Genomic DNA, 22,481 nt, shown 5'->3' with positions numbered 1-22,481 from the left:
CAGACTCAAGCATGTTCGTCAAAGAAAAAGAAGGGAAGTTGGCAATTGTGTCAGTTTATGTGGATGATTTGATCATCACCGGGGATGACGAAAAAGAAATCCATCAAACAAGAGAAAATCTATCAGTGCGATTCCAAATGAAAGAGTTGGGGGAGCTTAAACACTTCTTGGGGCTAGAAGTTGACCGTACAAAGCCGACGAAAGTATACAAGAGATATACTTCAAAAGTTTGGCATGTCGGACTATAAGCCAGTATCAACACCGATAGAGCCAAATGCCAAGATCTGTGCACATGAAGGAAAAGAGTTGGACGATGGAACAATGTATCGACAACTAGTAGGTAGTCTTATCTACCTAACTTTATCTCGGTCTGACATTGCTTATGTAGTGGGAGTTATGAGTCGATACATGTAAAGTCCGAAGAAACCTCATTTGGATGCTGCCCGGCGGATCTTGAGATATGTCAAAGGTACAATTGACTATGGTCTCTTGTATAAAAGAGGAGAAGACTGCAAGTTGGTTGGATACTGTGATGTTGACTATGCAGGAGACTATGATATCCGAAGATCAACCACTGGGTTATGTGTTCAAGCTCGGGTCGAGATCAATATCATGGTGCAGTAAAAGACAACCAACAATATCATTGTCAACCACTGAAGCGGAGTACAAAGCAGCGGCCGTAGCAGCTCAAGAAAGTACATGGTTGGTACTCCTAATGGAGGACTTACATCAAAAAGTTGACTATGCGGTACAACTTCACTGTGATAACCAGTATGTAATTCGGCTGGCAGAAAATCCAGTATTTCATGCTAGAACAAAGCACGTGGAAGTGCATTATCACTTTATCAGAGAGAAAGTCTTGATGGAAGAAATTGAGATGCGACAGATCAAGACCGATGACCAAATAGCAGACTTGTTCACCAAAGGGCTGAGTACTGGAAAATGTGAAGGTTTTCGCTGTCAGCTTAACATGGTACGAAGAATGGGGGCTAGTGCTGAGGGGGACTGTTAAAGATCATCACTAGCCCAATATAACAAATATTATCTAGAAGACTTTAGCTTGTTCTAGAATGCTCTAGAAGATTCTAGAACATTATGGAAGACTATGGAAGACTCCGGAATATACTAGAAGAGTCTAGAACACCCTAGAGCGACATGGAAGACCCTGGAAGGTTATGGATCATTCTAGAAGACACTGGAGCAACCTAGATCTCTCCAGAACATGGTAGAATATTCTAGAAACATATGGAAGCTTATAGAGTATGTTAGATAGTTCTAGAGTAATCTAGTAAATAGTAAGTGTATACTAGTATCTAGAACCTTCCTAAGAGGCCTATAAATATGTATGGAGCTCATTTGCTCCAAACCATCCAAGAAGAGCCTCAAAGAAAGCAAAGTGTGTAGTAGTCTCTCAAAGTGTAAGTTCTTCTTAAGTGTCTTAATAAAAGTATTGTTGTTTCCCACACAAAGAGTCGTGTTCAACATTTAGGTCGCTCTAACGATGGCAGATGGTGGGAGTGGCCGGCGGCGCCGGAGGTGCAGGGCAAGTGGAGAAAGGTGAAGATTTGAACATATAAAGAGATCAAAATGAAATCTAGTTGTAATTTCTTCAATTTAAGAGATGAAAAAGAAATTCAGTTGTAATTTGTTCAATATAAGAGATGAAAAAGAAGTTGTTTTACCTTAGATTTGTACAGAGAATGGCGGTGGTACGGTGGTTCTTCAAGAGACATAAATCGAGTGAGATAGAGGGGAGAGATGGTGTGCTTCAGTTTGCCCTAAAGAAAAAAAGTACAAAATTGGTAAATAAACAGACCTGATGAACCAAACACAAAATGACTTCTTCTTAGTGGACGGTGGGGGTTTAGGCTATAATAATTGATGGAAAGGCACTGATTTGATCGTGTCTTCAACTTTATATGAACAATGAGCAGAAATTGCCGAGATATGGGGAAATGATGAGATAAGGGAATGAGGCGGGTCAAAACAATAACCCTTAATAATAGGTGGCGATAGGAATTTTTTTTGACTTTTTCGATGGTTCTGTAATGCAGAAACTGGTTATACATATCACATTAATGTTTGTACCTCTTAAAATTAAGCAAAACATGCTAAATGCTTATTAAGGTATATATATATATATATATATATATATATATATATATATATATATATATATATATATATATATATACTAGCCGTTACCCGCGCAAAGCGGCGGCGGCGGCGAATAGTTCGATACGACAAAAATTTTCATTAAAAAACGTGTTATATTTCAAGGAACCAAAGTTACTTTTCGACGAATCACTTTCGTTCGGTGTTTATTTGTCATTCGAAAATATCTATTTAAAAGTTTGTTGTTGTTTTGGATAAAAAATAGAAGTAGTTGATGTTTTTTGTTAAAAAAAAAGTGTTTTTGAACTAAAAATAAATGCATACTTTTGTTTTTTATATAAATATATATTGTTGATTAAAAACCCAATTAAATCATTGTTTTTTTCAGTATAAATACGATTTATGTTTTTTTTAACAACAAAGAGGTAACTAATAAATCGGCGTCTAGGAGGAGACCCTTATCCGGTCTAGGCGATCAACTCATGTCAAACGACTATTTAACGTCCAGGTGGAGACTTAATTCTATTAGAAATTTTAAAAATTGAAAATTTAGGTTGTCTAAACGAATACTTACTCCATTGTTTGTTTAAATTTTATGTTTAAATCGTATTTGACAAAATTATCTAGAATGATTGACAATACTATCTTTCGCTGTTTGCTTGATTGCTAGCCCTCTCATCTGGTTCTGAACCAGTTAAGACGTCATCAGTGTTATGAAGTTTCTATGATAAGACGACACTACATATTAACTAAATCGGATTAGGTGAGTTTGATTCGTGGAGACTCTTAAATCTTGTCCACATGGAGAGATGTTAGTTACATGGGAATCCGTGATTTCTCTTCCTGTATTTATTTAAGAGCACCACCAAAACACCAAAACAAAATGATTTAACGCTTTAAAGGTCTTGCTGATCAAAACCTTAAAAAGCAAAATAAAAGTCTTAAAACCATTCCATAGTTTTACACATTACTTAAACCATTCCGAAATCTTAAACTTATAGAAAAGCATAAACACCAAACCTAACTATCAAAAGTGAGTTTTAGTTTCAAAAATCAAGCAAAAGATGAAACAATTCCCACACAAGTAACTGAAATACACCATAACACCATGATAGTATACAATACAAATAAATATCTTCACAAGCATCAATATTTATAAATAAACCAGCTCACATTTATTTATTGGACAACCACTTCCCTTTAACACCATAACACCAAGCAAGTCCCTGTTGGAGCTGATAATGTCAGCGACAGTTATTTAGTGAATATATCTGCTACATCATGGTTACTTGAGAAAATGAGAATCAATATTTCCAGTTATTGCACAAACCAAGTCCAGATACGATGTTGGATCCACTATACTTGGGTTTGCTTTCTCGAACTCTATAGTCCAGATAACAAACTTCTTATCGCCCACATCTTTGGTCATAAGGATGAAACTAAATGAATTATGCACCTCCAAGATATCTCCTTCAATCACTTTGAACACAATTTTGTGTAATTCATCATCAATTTCTTCAATGATTTCTTTAGCAGTTCCCTTTGCTCCATCTACGGAAAAACCATAAGTAGTTAGTACATATTTACATGCATAGATGTGTATGTGTGTGTGTCGTGTGGTATAGATCCAACATATAAAAAGTTTTTATATTCAATTAGCACGGATGAAGTAGTTTACCGTGGTAGTAGTGCCACTGAAATGACAGCTCCAGGAACACCCCATTCACCAAAAACTAAATGGCAAGCTTCAATCCTCTCAGGGTCGACGATTGATGTGTCGTGTGGCCTGTGCTTCAAGAGTTCAAAGACCAGGTGACGATGACATTTGATTTCAACTTCACGTGATATCTTTCCTGTTGTAGCCATCTTTTTTCTTGCGGCAATAGCTATATAGCTAGTTGTCCTCTCTAATGGTAGTACTTGAGTAACTGATGCATGAGGTGTGCACTTATATTTGACTAGACTTTATATTATATTAGAGGGTATCAAAGTGTAACATTGTAAAGTATATATATTTATCCGTGTAATGTATTCATGAATATACAACATCGATTACCAAGATTAACTTGGTATCAGAGCCCTAAACCTAATCGGCAGCCACAATAGCCGTTCTCCCTCCAGAAGTCGTCAACTGCCATTTTCTTCTATTTTCTGTTCCTGGTAATCACAAAACAAGATGACAACTCTTGTTGCTTTTACTCAAGCTGAGAAAACTGTTCACAACTCACACAAGTTTGGTTTCAAACTATCCTCAACCAATTACGGGCACTGGAAAACAATGATTCAGCCTTTTCTTGTGTCAAAAAATCTATTCGGCTATATCGATGGTACCATTCCTTGTCCCTCATCTACAATCTCAGTGGCTACATCCTCTTCTGATAAAGACAAAGAATCGACAACTGCTACACAAGTCAACCCTGAGTTTACAATCTGGGTTTTGAATGATGCTCACGTAAGGATGATAGTTCAGTCCACAATCTCTGAAAGTGCTTTTCAACATGCTCAAGGAAACACTTCTCGAGAATTATCGCTTGCTCTGGAACGTGCTTTTTCCCCTCATACCTCTTCAAGGGAATACACCTTCAAGACTCAATTGTTGAAGATACAAATGAAACCTGATGAGTCGTCATCCGCCTATCTTACTACGGCTCAAGAATACTCGGATGCCTTAGCCAACATAGGCGAACCCATGAAAGAAAAAGATTTTGTCATGCTCGTTCTATCAGGGTTACGTGAAGAATACAATGGTCTAAAGTCAACCATCCTTGCCCGTCAAGTCCCCATTCCTTTTGTTGATCTTCATGCTCTACTGCTAGATCATGATTATATGATCTCAAAAACCTCCACCGAGGTTACTCCAGCGCAAGCCTTCACTACAACAACATCCATTCGGAAACCAGCCACTACAACCATCTCGTCCCTGGCCTCTACAGAGGTAGTTCAAGCCATTCAACAACTTGCTGCTCAGTTAGGTTTTCAGTTGCAACCTCTTAGTTCCCAGCAACCTCAAGCACACTACATGAATAGATCTCAGAACAACCGTGATCGGGCTCAAAACAGTCGACCAGGTAACTCCAGCAACAATCGTGGACGTGGGAACTACAACAATCGCATTCAAGGAGGAGGTACTCGTAATCAGTTTAGTTGGGCATCTAATCAAAATACTATTTTTGGTACATGTAACAGGTGTGGTATAGGGCATGTACCGTCTTAATGTCCAAACCGTGACCCAGTACACTCAGATTGAGACAGGCACCGTCTGCCAACTATGCTGATTACCGCTCACAAGCTTCAAGTACCTGGCTTCCAGATACATGATCAAGTCATCATGTTGCATCGAATCTCTCTAGTTTTGACAACTCTGAAGCGTACTATGGCGAGGATAATCTTCATGTTGGCAATGGTAAAGGTTTACCTATCTTACATATTGGTTCTTCAAGCTTTCATTCACCCACCAAAACATTCAATCTTAAACATGTCCTACGTGTAGGGGTGTTCAAAACCGGATATCCGAAAATTCGGATATCCGAAAATTTCGGATAGTTAATATCAATATCCGTATCCGTATCCGAAATTTCGGATATCCGAATTTCGGATATCCAAAATTTCGGATATGGATTCGGATACTAAAACCGGATATCCGAAAAAATTATTATTTTCTTATAAAATCTATTTAATACATAATAATGCAACAAACTAAATTTACAATTGAAAATTTAGCTTTTAAACAGCTAATAGCGACAAACTCTCATACGCTACTGCTAGTTAAATGCAAAATCAAGATCAAACTATTACTTTGTTGTATTTGTTTTTGAAACCAAATATATTGCGATAATTGACTGTTAAATATTAACGTATAAAAGTGTTTAACCAAAATCCAGTTATTATGTAAAAAAACTTCACAGTGAGAGAGACATAAAACACATTCAAATATCAAACTCCCATCTAAAACGCATCATTGTTTTCTTTAATTTTTTAAACAACATCCAATCATTCCAATAATTAAATAATAATAATCCAACATTCATTTGCCAAGTAAAACAGTTTCACAATCAAACAAACAGAATACGTATTCATATCCCATTTTCTTATAATAAATAAATTAAGAATATTAATAACAAATAATTTTCGGATATCGGATATCCGAAATATCCGAAAATTCATAAATCCCCTATCCGTATCCGAATCCGAAATAACGGATATCCGAAAATTCGGATATCCAAAATTCCGGATATCCGAAATTTCGGATAATTTCAGTTCGGAATTTCGGATTTTCGGATGCGGATATTTTTGAACACCCCTACCTACATGTCCCAGCCATTACACAAAGTCTTCTCTCTGTTCAACAATTTTTTCAAGATAATAATGTTTATTTTGAATTTCATTATACCTTTTTTCTTGTGAAGGACACATCTACACACAATATCCTCCACATGGGTCCAGGGGTCTCTATTCCTTCAATCTCCCGAGAGTGCAATCTAAAGTGTCCTTCTCTGCAACTCGTGCTTCTCCGACTACATGGCATTAAAGATTAAGCCACCCGCACCCTCAACTTTTGAAGTCTATGTTTTCTAAGTTTCGTTTACCTTTGACAAACAATTGTTCTAGTATTTCCTGTGATTCATGTTCTATTGGCAAGTCCTCAAAACTTCATTTATTTCCATCTAATATTAAAAGCAATCATATTTTGGATCTTATTTTTTGTGATGTTTGGGGTCCTGCTCCTGTTACATGCTTTAGTGGTCACCATTATTTTCTATTGTGTGTAGATCATTTTACTAGATTCATGTGGATATTTCCTTTAAAACAAAAATTTGATGTTTTCCCTACCTTTAAACAATTTCTTCTCAATGTTAAACACCAATTTGACACTAAACTTAAATCTGTTCAAACCGATTGGGGGGGGGGTGAATTCCGAAACCTTTCCTCATTCTTTTCCATTCTTGGCATCATACATTGCCTCTCTTGTCCACACACAAGTGAGCATAATGGCTATGTTGAACGTCGTCACCGACACGCTGTCGAAACCGGCCTCATATTATTAGCCAAATCCAATGTTCCACAACGTTTTTGGCATTTTGCCTTTGACACCGCCACTTATCTTATTAACCGGATGCCCTCACGGACTAATTCCAATACTTCACCTTTTGAACTTGTCTTTCGCCATCAAGCTAATTATTCGTTCCTACGAGTGTTTGGGTGTCAATGTTTTCCTCACCTACGCCCTTACAACAAACATAAAATGGACCTCTGCTCTACACCATGTGTGTTTCTCGATTATAGTACCTCCCATCATGGCTATCGCTGCTTCGATCCACAAACCGACCACATCTATATTGCACGCCATGTCCGCTTCAATGAACAATTATTTCCATTTTCCATGTCTCCAACTCCTCTTGATCCTTCTCCATCCAATGAACCATATTACTCATCTTATCCAACTGCTCCACCTGTTCGAAATTTACCCAACCACCAAAATGGCACACCACCTCAAACTGAACCACCACAAACATCTCCAACCATGCAATCACCTACTTCAACTCAACCAGCTCCTCTCTCTAGCCAAACATACTCCCATCGCACAAACATACACCCCACCACTACCTCAACTTCTTCCGCTTATGACCGTTATACACATGCTCATCCTCCTTCTACTCATGAGTCTTCCATACCGCCATCTTTAGTACCTCGTGTTCCTAATACAAATGTAGTTGATTGCAAGTGGGTCTATAAGCTAAAACATGATCAAACTGGGGCTATTAAACGTTACAAAGCCAGGTTAGTAGCAAAAGGGTTTCGTCAACAACTAGGGTCGATTTTCATGAGACTTTTAGGTCCCGTTTGATAGTTTCTGTCTGGGAAAGTGCTGTCTGGTAAAGTGTTGTCTGGGAAAGTTTTCTGACTGGGAAAGAAACCATGGTGTTTGATTGTACATCTGATTGACTGTGCTGAATGATGAAAAGAAGTAATAATTCAATAAAAAATAAATTTAAAAAAAGTTATTTAAAAAAATTAATAATCCAATAAAGAAAGAAAGAGGCGGGGTTTGGTGTATAATTGTCTTTCCAGCCAATTCAGCCAGAAAGATATGATTTCGGGGCTTTCTGGGAAAGACATATCTTACAGGGAAAGACCCCTTCTTTTGTGCAAATCAAACAGTCTTTCCTGTCCATTCAGCTAGAAAGATCTGTTTGGACCTGGAAAGATGCGTATCAAACGGGGCCTTAGTCCTGTTGTCAAGTCTACAACCATCCGTCTTGTTCTCTCATTAGCTGTTGCACAAAATTGGCATCTACGACAACTTGACGTTCAAAATGCCTTCCTCCATGGCAACTTACGGGAGACCATGTACTTACAGCAACCACAGGGCTTTGTTGATCCACAAAAACCGAATCATATATGCCTCTTACATAAGTCGTTACATGGATTAAAGGCTCCCCGGGCATGGTTTCAACGCCTCTCAAGCTCCTTACACGATCTCGGCTTCACGGGTTCTAAAACTGACCCATCTCTCTTTATTTACTCTAAATCTGGTACACTCCTTTATATGCTAGTCTACGTTGATGAAATTCTTTTGACATGCAATAATCCTAAAGCGATTAATCATGTGGTCCATAATCTTAGTCGTTCTTTTGCAATTCAAGATATGGGCAGTCTTTCCTATTTTCTTGGGATAGAAATTACTCCAAGAGGCGAGGACATCATCCTTTCACAGCACAAATATATTTTGGACCTTTTTGCACGTGCAAATTTATCTAATGTCAATTCTATGCCTACACCAATTGCAAGCAATGCTAATCTTGCCCTCGGTGATAGCCCTCTGCTTGATGATCCAGTCAAATATCGGCAAATAGTTGGTGCTCTTCAGTATGTCACTTTATCTCGGCTTGACATTACTTATGCTGTCGACAAAGTCTGTCAATTCATGCATTCCCCTACGGTTAATCACTGGTCCACTGTTAAGCGAATTTTACGTTATTTGAAAGGAACATCGACATATGGTCTTTTAATACAACGCAATTCTGGGACTACTCTTCACGCTTACACTGACTCAACTTTCAATGATCGCAATGCTTTCTTTGATGCTGACTGGGCTGGTTGCTCGGATGACTGTCAATCCACGGGGGGATATGCCATATACATCGGGTCGAACCTTATATCTTGGTCTGCACGAAAGCAAAAGACTGTCTCTCGGTCCTCAACGGGGTTTGAATACAAAGCCTTGGCCGACACGGTTGCCGAACTCACGTGGTTACAGACTCTTCTACATGAACTTCGGGTACCCATGAAGAAAGTCCCAACATTATGGTGTGATAATCTAGGAGCAACATATCTTTCAGCAAATCCGGTGTTCCATGCATGAACAAAGCATGTAGAAGTAGATTTCCATTTCGTTCGTGAGAAAGTTGCTCAAGGGTTGCTGTTGTTTCAGTTTGTCTCCACAGATGATCATATTGCAGATGTCTTTACAAAGCCTTTATCTGTTCAACCGTTCTTAGATTTGAGAAACAAGCTACAAGTCGCTTCCCGGCCTTAGCTTGCGGAGGGATGTTAGACTAGACTTTATATTATATTAGAAGGTATCAAAGTGTAACAATGTAAAGTATATATATTTATCCTTGTAATGTATTCATGAATATACAACATCGATTACCAAGATTAACTACTTATATACTGGATGTCGCTTGTGTTTTTCTACATGTACCAGTAATTGTATGCTTGTACATCTTCAAGCTTTACATGACATGGAAATTTTAACAAAGATTTATATACCACTTTCACTGTGAGACCAATACCAACAGATGGCTATACTATTACCGATAAAGGACTTTGTCCGGGGAAGGTTTTAGATACCAACACTGGAATATACGGCCTGAGCATATTCCTTAAATATTAGGTAGGCTTTTAGTAAAAACTGTGAAATTTTTACTATAGTTTTTATCATACTACTATTATTAGTAGCACCTTAATCTCTGGCCAATGACAAGCACTATTATAATAATGGCACATATTTCAGCCAAGGATTGGACGGAAGTGCCCCTCACTTACGTAAACAAAGAGAAAATGATTTGAACAATCTTAGACTTTTCAAAACACAAAAGTTGTGAATTGCCATGGGAAATTTGAATATATCATGAAAAATAAGAAAATTAAAGGAAAGTACGATTAGATCTAGCATTGCGTGTCGTAGGAAGCAATATTGGCGACGTCCTAGCGTCGATCTTGTTGCCGCTAAAGATACTAGCAGCAATATCCTGCCTTTTGCGGTGATATTTGTCACTACTAATGCTACAATCCTTGTTCTGTAGGAGATTTAGAGACAAAAGAAAACATGAATAACTAGGAGTTGAAGTTAGGAATGAAGATGAGAGAAATCCACAATAAGATTTTAAAAGGTGAAGTGGAAGGAGTATGTAGATCTGCCTAATTTACTTAAAGTATTAGGTGGCTTCTACATTACAAAATTTACCTAAAAAATTAGGTGGCTACTATGTTACAAAAAAACATAACTCAAATTTTTTTCTTTTATATCTACTTTTGGTTTTAGGTCTATCTAATTTACCTAAAGAATAAAAAAAGTTGTAGAAAATAAAATGTCATATTCTAGTTACAAGTTTCGAGCTAACATGTTTATTTTGTATTAAGTTCGTATTGAGTGTAATTTTCGTTTTTTCCACCATTATATACAATTAAAAAATTCCTTAGCAAATATTATAATATTACGAAACATATGCTTAAAAAAACAAATTTACCAGGAGAATTTCTTGCACACAGCCATGACGCACAATTATTTAATTATCCTTCATCAATTTAACCTATCGCATTTTCTAATAGTACATCGAAAATTATAAAAAATAATAGCTTCATAAATAAAGATGTTTTAATGAAATAACCATAAATTTAAGAATTTCCATACAATATTGCATATTTTGGAATGAACTCCACACGAAACAAAACAGTGGACCTCAATAAAAAAGTTACTACAATTGTTTTGCCTTTTCTGTCAGCAGTCCTTGTAATTAGAATATGAAATTTATCTTAAAGTAACATTCAAGGCTTCAAATCATTTTTTTAGTTAAATGAGTTCATGCAATGACATATTAATTCCACTATTAGAAAGGGGCGAAAATTATGTAATTGAAACCATCAGAAATTCCGACAGATTTCTAACACCTCATCAATGAAGAAAAAGCCTTAATTCGCAACCGTTTAAAATAAATTCCCTACACAAAAACTATAATCGGATATTTCTAATTGAGTGAAAGACCGTCTATCTGTAAAGACTACACAAAGAAAGTCAAGTTATTGTGTTGGATCAGGTATACTTTCATTCACCTTCTTGAACTCTATAGAGGTCTATAACCAACTTCTTATCGCCAAACCTTCGTTATTAACCGTGACGATTAAGGAATTATATATCGAAGTATCCCAGTTTCCACGACGTGGTTGACATTCCCATGCAGTGGCGGACTACATATTCGAGAAAATATTTTGAAATTCTTCTGCGTGGTTGACACTTTCCCATGTAATGGATTCTGCTAATTGAAACTTTTTGCAATTCATATACACCACCCCTTTGAATGATGGCAATCGTGATTCATATGTCGGCATATTAAAAAGAAGCGGATCTCCTGTTTTCCTTTTACAAGTTCAAGATGATGAAATTTATCCCACAACTATCGATTTGATCCCGCTACTTCTATTTCAAGGAGTCTGTTCCTTTTTCTCCGTTTTTATTGTTTTTATTTTTTTAAATTATCTTTTGCATACAATGAAGACATTATATGAAATAAGTGTGGGGTAGGGTCAAAAAGGATTTTCAAGCATAAAAGTTGAAAAATGCTATATATATATATATGAAAAAATAATCTAATAATTTATAAATCTAGTACATTTTAAAATTTTTGATATCATTGCATTATGACTATTTTGCTAGTGTTATGTGAGATGATTTAATGTGATCTCTTAGATTTAGTTGAGCCAATATGTTATAGTGTATTTGTGGCTTTTCCAGTCCTAATGAATTTAAGAGACGGAAACGTAACATTATGTAGTTTAAGGAACATAAAAAGTTTAGCATTGTGTACCATAAATATATCCAGGTTAGGTTATGTAGTCATTGCACCTTAGACTAATGTCTTTAACCAATAATGGTTGATGTTAAGTTCCCTTGCTTAAGCATATGTTTTATTTATTTATTTTTTTTTTAGTTTTTTAATTCGAGTGAATAAAATCTTATAAAGTATGAAGATCAAAAAGAAAAGTTCAAAAGTTCCAAATACTGAAGATTCGATTTGAAGAAGGTGAAGATTAGGGCAACATTGCCAAAAGCCGAAGGCGTATCATTCATAGATGTAATTTTTTCTTTTAGGTTATTTTATCATATATACTTGGGAATTTAACAAAAATACCTTGAGGTTAAGAAATTTTTCTGATATATATTTGGAAGGATGTATAAAATGAATGTTGTGAAAAATAACTGAGAAGCGTTTATGAAGATTGTAAATATTTAGGGTTTGAGAAATAGTTAGGGCAAGCTAAAGACAAGTGTGGGGGTACTTTGATATATATATATATATATATATATATATATATATATATATATATATATATATATATGAGTTATTTCATTATATTTTAGTTGTATTTTGGTCTAAACGCAAGGACTTTTGGTAATTATTTGCATAAATTCCATACACTTCAGCAAGAAAAATATATTTTTGAAGAAAAAAGGACTAAAATGGACAAAACTGAAAGTTGGAGGGTAAAGCTTGCAAATAAAGAACAAAGACTCCTCAAAAGTGTGTTTCTGGACAATCACCCCAACGTGGTAAACTTTGGCCATCGCCAATTATTATGTTTTTACTTTTAATACGTGCATCCTTGCACCCGAAATCCATTATAGTGAGGAATCACGTGTGCTGGACCTCCTGAGTCGTGTGATTCACTCCTGTAGAACCTTGACCGTACTCCTTTCGTTTCCATATCCTCGGGATCAAATCCGTCTTTTTGTTCTCCATACGAAAATTTCTCACATGTAAAGTTTCTATTTTTCGGACCGGCTTGCCTAAAGGGACATCTCATTTGGCTATTTAGACAACGCTTATTAATTAGACAACTCAATAATTATATAATAAAAATCTTTAATTACTTTTAAACAATGATTATATAATGATTATTTAATATGCATTTTTGTTTTTATCTTTTTTTTTTCATATTCTCTTTTATTATTTGTTATATTGTCTTTATAATTTGAGACTTAAAAAATAGAATGATGTTTAATTTCAATTCACTTTTTATTGTCGTAATTCAAAGGGTTATTAATAAAAAATAGAATGATGTTTACTTGGTATTTCATTTTCATAAATAAATTATGTTAAAAGGGTTATTAAAACGACGTTTAGCTTGTATGGTTTTTCTTTGTTTTTTTTTATTAAAAAACAATCAATTTATTGTTACAAAAAAAATACCGATATCATTTTTCAACTAACGTAACACTTGATAAATTAAAAAATTACTTTATAAGTTAGTTAAGTTGTTAAATTAGTAAATGGTTAAATTTTTTTTTTTTTTTTCTATATTTTCTCTCCATTTAAACTCATTCTAACAAAAAATAACACATATTCCACAGTCAAGTGATGTTACGGATATGGATACTGGGAATGTTAGGCCTTGCCTTCATCAACCGCCAAAGGAGAAAAAATAAAGGAAAATAAAAAAAATAACGAAAAAAGGAATAGATATATAAAAAAATAATAATATAATATAAAAATAAAGTGTTATATGATAGATTTTAAAAAAAGAATTTCCCATAAAACACAATAACTTATGCTTTATAATGCACAAATTTCAAAGATTGACTTTTAAAAGTGTGCAGCATCCTTTTTGGACTTTTGGTGACAAATTATTTGAAGAGATTGGATGATTTTAAGGTAAATGATCCAATCCAGAAAGGTTCATCTTCCACTCGTCTGATTGGTTCAAATGGTTGACAATTTACTGTCTTTCATTTTGCTTGATTGCTAGCCGTCTCATTTGGTTCTGAACCGGTTAAGACTTCATCAGTGTTATGAAGTTTCTCTCCAGTAAGCGACACTACATATAAAATCGGTTTCGTGAGTTTGATTCTTGGAGAGTCTATTCTTGTCCACATGGACAGGTGTTAGTTTCATGAGAATCCGTGATTGTGATTCCTGGAGAGTCTATTCTTGTGATTTTGATTCTTATCCATATCTTCAGTGACATTTTCATTTAAGAGCACCACCAAAACACCAAAACAAAATGATTTAACGCTTTAAAGGTCATGCTGATCAAAACCTTAAAAAACAAAATAAAAGTCCTAAACCATTCCATAGTTTTACACATTACTTAAACCATTCCGAAGTCTTAAACTTATAGGAAAGCATAAACACCAAACGTGACTATCAAAAGTGAGTTTTAGTTTCAAAAATCAAGCAAAAGATGAAACAATTCCCACACAAGTAACTGAAATACACCTTAACACCATGCTAGTTTACAATACAAATACATATCTTCACAAGCATCAATATTTATAAATACACCTCAACACCATGCTAGTTTACAATACAAATACATATCTTCAGTCTTCACAAGCATCAATATTTATAAATACACCAGCTGACATTTATTTATTGGACAATCACTTCCCTTTAACACCATAACACCAAGCAAGTCGCTGTGGGATCTGATAATGTCAGCGACATTTATTTAGTGAATATATCGGCGACATCATGGTTACTTAAGAAAATGAGAATCCATATTTCCAGCAATTCCACAAACCAAGTCCAGATACGATGTTGGATCTGGTATGTTTGCATTCGCCTTCTCGAACTCTATAGTCCAGATAACAAACTTCTTATCGCCCACATCTTTGGTCATAAAGGTGAAACTAATGGAATTATACACCTCCAAGATATCTCCTTCAATAACTTTGAACACAATTTTGTGTAATTGATCATCAATTTCTTCAATGATTTCCTTAGCAGTTTCCTTTTTTCCATCTACGGAAAAACGGTAAATAGTTTGTACATATTTACATGCATAGATGTGTGTGTGTGTGTGTCGTGTCGTATCGATCCAACATATAACAAGTTTTTATATTCAATTAGCAGGATGAAGTAATTTACCATGGTAGTAGTACCACTGAATGACAGCTCCGGGAACACCCCATTCACCAGAAACTAAATGGCAAGCTTCAATCCTCTCAGGGTCGACGACTGACGTGTCGTGTGGCCTGTGCTTGAAGAGTTCAAAGACCAGGTGACGATGACATTTGATTTCAACTTCACCTGATATCTTTCCTGTTATAACCATCTCTTTTCTTGCGAGCACTATAACTAGCTAGTGGCCCTCTCTAATGGTGGTACTTGAATAACTGAGGCATGAGGCATGCACTTATATAATGGATGTCGCTCGTGTTTTTCTACATGTACCAGTAATTGTATGCTTGTACATCTTCAAGCTTTACATGACATGGAAATTTTTACAAAGATTTATATACCACGTCCACTGTGAGACCAACACCAATTGATGGCTATACTATTACCGATAAAGGACTTTGTCCGGGGAAGATTTTAGATACCAACACTGAAAAATACGGCCTGAGCATATTCCTTAAATATTAGGTAGGCTTTTAGTAAAAACTATGAAATTTTTGCTATAGCTTTTATCATACTACTATTAGTACCTAGCACCTTTATCTCAGGCCAATGACAAGCACTATTATAATAATGGGACATATTTCAGCCCAACGACCGGACGAAAGTGCCCCTCTGTTTCCTAAACAAAGATAAAATGATTTGAACAATCTTAGACCTTTCGAAACAAAAAAGTTGTGAGTTGCTACCGGAAATTTGAATAAACTATAAAAAATACGAAGATTAAAGGAAAGTATGGCATTGCGTGTCGTACAAAACAATAGCGGCTACTATCCTTGTTCTGTAGGAGGTTTGGAGACATAAAAGAAAACGTGAAAAACTAGGAGTTGGAGTTGGGAATGCGGACGAGAGAAATTCATAATAAATTTAAAAGGTGAAGTGGAAAGAGTACGTAGGTCTATCTAATTTACTTAAGGAATTAAGCAGCTTCTACATTACAAAATTTACCGAAAAAATTAGGTGGCTTCTATGTTACAAAAAAAAACTCAACTCAAAGTTTTTCTTTTATATCTGGTATTGGTTTTGGTTTTAGATATGTCTAATTTACTTAAAAAAATTAAAAAAGTTGCAGAAAATAAAATGTCATTTTCATGTTAAAAGTTTCGAGCTAACATGTTTATTTTGTATCAAGTTCGCATCGAATGTAATTTTCGTTTTTGCCACCTTTATATACAATTAAAAAATTCCTTACCAAATATTATAATATTACTAACACACGTTTAAAAAAAACAAATTTACGAGCAGACAATTTCTTGCACACAGCATGACGTGCGGTTATTTAATTGACACACGGTTATTTAATTATCCTTCATCACTTTAACCTATCACGTTTTCTAATACAAAATCATAAAGAAATAGCTATATAGATAAATGTCTTATAGATAAAGTTGTTTTAATGAAATAACCATAAATTTAAAAATTTCCACGCAATATCACATATCTTGGAATGAAAACCACTCGAAACGGTGGACCTCAATAAAAAAGTTATTACTACAATTGTTTTGCATTTTCTGTCAGCAGTTTTCGTAATTAGAATATTAAATTGATCATAAACTAATATTCAAGGCTTCAAATCATTTTTTAGTCAAATGAGTTCATCCAATGACATATTAATTCCACTATTTGAAAGGGGCTAAAATTAGGCAATTGAAACCATCGGAAATTCCGACACATTTCTAACACCTCATCAATGAAGAAAAGCCTTAATTTGCAACAGTTTAAAATAACTTCCCTACACAAAAACTATAATCGGATATTTCTAATTGAGAAAAAGATCATCCATATCTGTAATGATTGCACAGGGAAAGTTAAGTCATTGTGTTGGATCAGGTATACTTTCATTCACCTTCTTGAACTCTATAGACTAGACAACCAACTTCTTATCGCCTAAACCTTCGTTATTAACCATGACGATTAAGGAATTATATATCGTAAGTATCCAAGTTTCCACGACGTGATTGACATTCCCACACCGTGGGGGACTATTTATTCCAGATTATATTTTGAAATTCTTGTTTGTGGTTGACACTTTCCTACCTAATGGATTCTACTAATTGAAACTTTTTGCAATTCATACACACCACTCCTTTGAACGATGACAATCTTGATTCATATGTCGGCATATTAAAAAGCAGTGGATGTCCAGTTTTCAATTTACAAGTTCAAGATGATGAAGTTTATCCCACAACTATCGATTCGATCCCGCTACTACTATTCGAAGGAGTACCTTCATTTTTTTCCCTTTTTATTATTTTTATTATTTTAATTTATCTTTTGCATAGAATGAAGACATTGTATGAAATAAGTGTGGGGTAGGGAGTCAAAAAAGGATTTTCAAGCATAAAAGTTGAAAAATGCTAGAAATTTTAAAAATATAATTATATATATTTGCAAAAATAATCTAATATCTTATAAATCTAGTAAATTTTAAAATTTTTGATATCATTGAATTAGGACTAGTTTGCTAGTGTTATGTGATATGATTTAATGCGGACTCTAAGATTTAGTTGAGCCAATATGTTATAGTGTATTTGTGGCTTCCCAGTCCTAATGAAATTAAGAGACGAAAACGTAACCTTATGCAGTTTGACGGACATAAAAAGTTTACCTTCGTGAACCTGAAATATATCCAGGAAAACTTATGCAGTCATTGTACCTTAGACTAATGTCTTTAACCAATAAGGGTTGAGTTCAAGTTCCGTTGCTTAAGCGTATGTTTTTTACATTTTTAGTTTGACTGAATAAAATCTTACAAATTACGAAGATCAAGAAGAATAGTTCAAAAGTTCCAAATACTCAAGATTCAAGTTTTAGAAAGTGAAGAATAAGGCAAAATTGCCAAAAGCCGAAGGCATACCATTTATAGTTGTAATTTTTCTTTATAAGTTATTTTATCATATGTATGCTTGGAAATTTAACAAAATACCTTGAAGATAAGAAAGTCTTCTAAGATATATATTCGGAAGGTGTTTGGTTTTTATTCAAGAAATCCGGTTTCACAACCAGTAAAATTGACAAAAGAAGCTTTAAAAATGTTGAATAAAACTAAAACTATTTTACCCACCAAGGATCATTTTGCAAGAGTTAGAATGATTAAAACAGCCATAGAAGGGAAAGCATAACAACCTTTGAAGACTTTGATCCACATGGGAGGTTGGAAGTTGATGAAGTGTGGCATGAAACTCTAAAGCAAGAGTTCTCTACAAGTATCCACCAAGCAAGAGTAGAACCATCAAAACATGCTAGTATTCACTTGTAATTTGTTGTTCATAAGCCCTTGAAATATATACCAAATATATGTTCAAAGGTGAAACAACAAAGAGGCTTTGTTTAGCATCAAAATGCAAGAGAATGGAGGAGAAGAAGAGAGCCAAAACTTGAAAATTTAGCAGCCCTATAGAGAACTTGTTGCTCTCAGTTTTATGGCCAAAAGGAAGAAGGAGAAGAAACTTGCTTCAAGTATGCACTAATTCCTTCATACCTTTCCTTTTATACTAGCCAAAAGTAATAAAGTGTCTTACATAAAGTAAGTCAAAGGTATCGCTTATGGAGACAAGCATGCTTGAAGAATAGACAAGGCATGCATGCCTTGTCTCCGCCTAATTTCGGCCCTATGGCTAATGTATGGAACCACATGATGTTTCATTATTACATGTCTATTGTATAAATATATATACCAACTTTATATCAAAGGCTATCATTTATACAAAGTGAGTTATATATTCAAACAACTAGATATATGTATGTATATATATATATATATATATATATATATATATATATATATATATATATATCTTTTATATAAAACTACCTTTTATATAAAAAAAACTCTAACTAGTTTATTAAGATATAAATATAACCTATAAATAATCATACTTTATGATATATTTCATAAGTTGTTATTTCTATAATAAATATTATTTCCACAAATAATAAATTCCCAAATAGTAAAATATTATTTCCATGAAATAATAAGTTTCCAATTAAATACAAGTATTGATATATTTATTAATAATCAAATTATACTAATAAATAATCAATTGACGGTAACTTTCTATATGGTGTGACCCTATAGGATCATATATTATTAGCAATATCATTCTATAATGACTCTTGGGCATACTAGATCTTTCATTCTCCCACTTTCACAAGACTCATCGTAGATTGATATAGACAGTGGTGAATGTCTAGCAACATTTCACTGGCCCCAATAACATATGACGAAAAATTCCATTCATCAACATCCAATTCCCAAAATCTCTAAGCTTCAATTGATGTATTAAGGTAAGTTTATCAATTATCTCTTTGTTACAAACATCCTACTGAACATGAGCCTTGGATAGCAATTAATCTAATTTGTAATTCAACTTTGGGTAACGCGAGTTAGATGTCTAACTTTCAACACATAAGAGGAACAGATCTCATCTTGACTACATAAGTCTCTTGCGTAGTTCACACCATACCTAAATATGACTTTTATAACTGCCCGGTCAAGGAAAAACATTTCGTCATATCAAATCACAACACTCCCTACACTTAAGTCCCACTATGTATCTCAGGTGTTAAGGATACAAAGATAGTACCTTTTAATCAAGTATCACTCACAACTGCGATCTATGAGATGATCTTGATGCGGGTTCGTTCATTACTAGTTCTCTGACAAGTACCTATGAACCTTGGTTACAACCACTTGCCTACTTTCATCTGATGAGAGTCAACCAATCCATTTCATATTAGTCTTAGTTCGTAATTGCTCCCACAATCATGACCGACTATGAACTTTTAGAATAATAAGATTATTCATGGATTAAACATGTTAATATAGAACACAACAAGTATTAATGTAATGATCAGATCCTAGTATATCAAGACATTATGTAATAGTTGTTGTTACAATGTTCCAATATCAAAATACTAATTCAAATCAAAATCCCATTTCTAGAATAATAAAAGTCAATTGGATTAAGTGTGACCACTCATACATAGCTTAAAAGGAAAGACTTTATTAATAGGTCCGACTAATTTAATTTATGTAAATTTTGTGAATACTATATCTCCATATTTGACTTTTACTCTAGGTATAGTTAAACATCTTGGAGAATATGATTGGTGTTCTTTCGTGAGATAGAGTCCCTTAGCTTGATTAAGTGAAATCTCGAAGTCACAAAGATTTCTATGTGATCATTGAATGACAGAAATCAACATAGTTTTTCAATGAACTCGTTCATCCAATCATATTTGACTTTAACTTTAAAAGTTGTGTATTCTTATTTTGTAGTAGACTGTGTCATTATGTTTTGATTGGACCTCATTCCAACTAAACTTACTCTTCATTCCAAAATGAAGTCATAATCCAATTATAATTCATAATTATCTATATTTATTTAAAAATCAAAATCCTATGTAGCTCTTTACATTAAGATTTTATTCTAAATTAATTATGTCATATACATTCTCTTAGCTCTTCTTAAGTACTCTTAGAATGTTCTCACAGTCATCTAGTGACTTAACCATGTATTCAATTTTGTGTCTCATGATATGACATAAATGATGGATTCATTTGTCAAGCAAATAGAATATAAATCATTTCATCTAGCTCAAACCTATGTGCTAGATCCATTTGAGACAAACTAAAAAATGGTGTCATATAACAATGTCAAGAATCTTCCAAAGGAATCTTGTATCTTGACCTCTTTCAAGATATTGTCATTTCATGCAAAAAAGAAATTTAAAACATTTAACATTCATCTTTATCTATCTCTTATATATTTTACTTTCCAAGAATGTATATTGTCATTCCTAAGTCTTTCATTCCAAGAATGTACCTTTAACATGCATGTTGTGTGTAACATCCTGTTTCAGATCGTCCGTGATTAGGGTTTGTGGGCTGCAAACCGGACATGAGGAAGTCTCGGGGTTGCAATGAGTTGCTAGAAGCGTAGGGCATCTCATCACCTTTCCGTGGGTATGAGGTTCATGGGAATCAGGGTTATATCGAGGAAGCGATGGAAGTTTGAAGTTGTGGCAGGATAAGTCCCTTATTTGAGAAAGGTGGCAGCTGAGTACGCTGGGGGTACATATATGTACGCTTAGCGTACACATGTGCGTGATTTTTAAGCGGAGCCGCCTAGTACGCTGGGCGTACTAGGCACAGAGTGGAAACCCTAACTTTTGATGTGCCCCTATATAAAGAATGAGATGGCCTCATTCCTGGCCACCATCCTCAGTCAATAAACCCTCTAAAACCCTAATCCTTCGTTCATGGAGCTTGTGAGTGCCTTTGAAATCCTTAAGTGATTTTGGTGTGTTCTTGGAGTAAAGAAGGAGCTTTAGAGAAGAAGGAGTGAGAAGTCCAGGCCTTGGGTATGAGCAAATCTGAGTTGGAAGCTTCATATAGAGGTATAAAGCTTCAAGCTTTCTCACTCTTTTGTTTTGAGCATCATATTAGAGTATTTTAGGGTTTTTGCCCCAAAAGGTGGAGACTTTATGAGATATTGAGCTCCAGAGACTATGATCAACCCCTTTGAGTGTGATTAGTAGTGTAATGTCATAAAAATCAAATCTTGGTCGTTGGAATCAAGCCATGCATGAGTTATGAGCTTTTTGAGATAAGCGAGTGAGTGTTTTTGGTGTTTGTGACCATTTAAGCCATGCAAAGTGTAACGACCCAAAAATCAAGGGTAAAAATTTCATTTTTAATATAGCTAAAACATTGACACCATTTATTTCAATTCATCATTAAGTAAAACATTTATCAGAGTTCATCCCAAAATCATTCATTGCGGAAATCATAGGTGTGTGCACTGCGATAAATCCAAGCCCTTCTTTTCCAATCAATAATACCTGAAACCAAAACTGTAAACCGTAAGCACAAAGCTTAGTGAGTTCCCTAGGGCATACCCCACACAATCCACATAACCACATAATCCATACTAGCTATAACAACTACATAAACGATATCAATCAAATAAGCCATGCATATAAACATATATGGATGCCGTGGGCTCGTCCCCAGGGTCTTACTCCAGGATGCCATGGGCTCCCCACATGATCTTACACATAAGTGCCATGGGCTCTCCCATGGTCTTTAATAGGAAAGACATGGGCTCTCCACATGGTCATACATCCGAGTGCCATGGGCTCTCCCACGGTCTTTTAGTAGGAAAGCCATGGGCTCTCCACATG

At 34.8% G+C, this 22,481-nt stretch overlaps 1 protein-coding gene across 1 annotated transcript; it reads right to left on the bottom strand.

The window, feature by feature from the left end:
- Positions 1-14,534: 14,534 nt before the first annotated feature.
- Positions 14,535-15,612, bottom strand: LOC145166101 (MLP-like protein 31). The gene is made up of 2 exons (XM_079085029.1): positions 15,264-15,612; positions 14,535-15,137 (listed from the first exon to the last, which is right to left on the bottom strand). Exons 1-2 carry the CDS (start codon positions 15,448-15,450, stop codon positions 14,872-14,874), a joined length of 453 nt encoding a protein of 150 aa, XP_078941155.1. The 5' UTR covers positions 15,451-15,612; the 3' UTR covers positions 14,535-14,871.
- Between the last annotated feature and the right edge of the window lie 6,869 nt (positions 15,613-22,481).

The sequence above is a fragment of the Lactuca virosa genome, chromosome 3 (assembly GCF_052849685.1).
Source record: "Lactuca virosa cultivar CGN04683 chromosome 3, Lactuca_virosa_CGN04683_v6, whole genome shotgun sequence".
Lineage (NCBI taxonomy): Eukaryota > Viridiplantae > Streptophyta > Magnoliopsida > Asterales > Asteraceae > Lactuca > Lactuca virosa.
The sequence above is the reverse complement of the archived record's forward strand: the minus strand, read 5'-3'. Positions and strand labels throughout refer to the sequence as shown.

Excerpts from the sequence above, each read along its gene's own strand:
- LOC145166101 (XM_079085029.1), bottom strand. The coding sequence starts at position 15,450 with ATGGTTATAACAGGAAAGATATCAGGTGAAGTTGAAATCAAATGTCAT. Across the intron at positions 15,138-15,263 it reads TCAGTGGTACTACTACCATG|ATGGAAAAAAGGAAACTGCT; the intron begins GTAAATTACTTC and ends GTTTTTCCGTAG.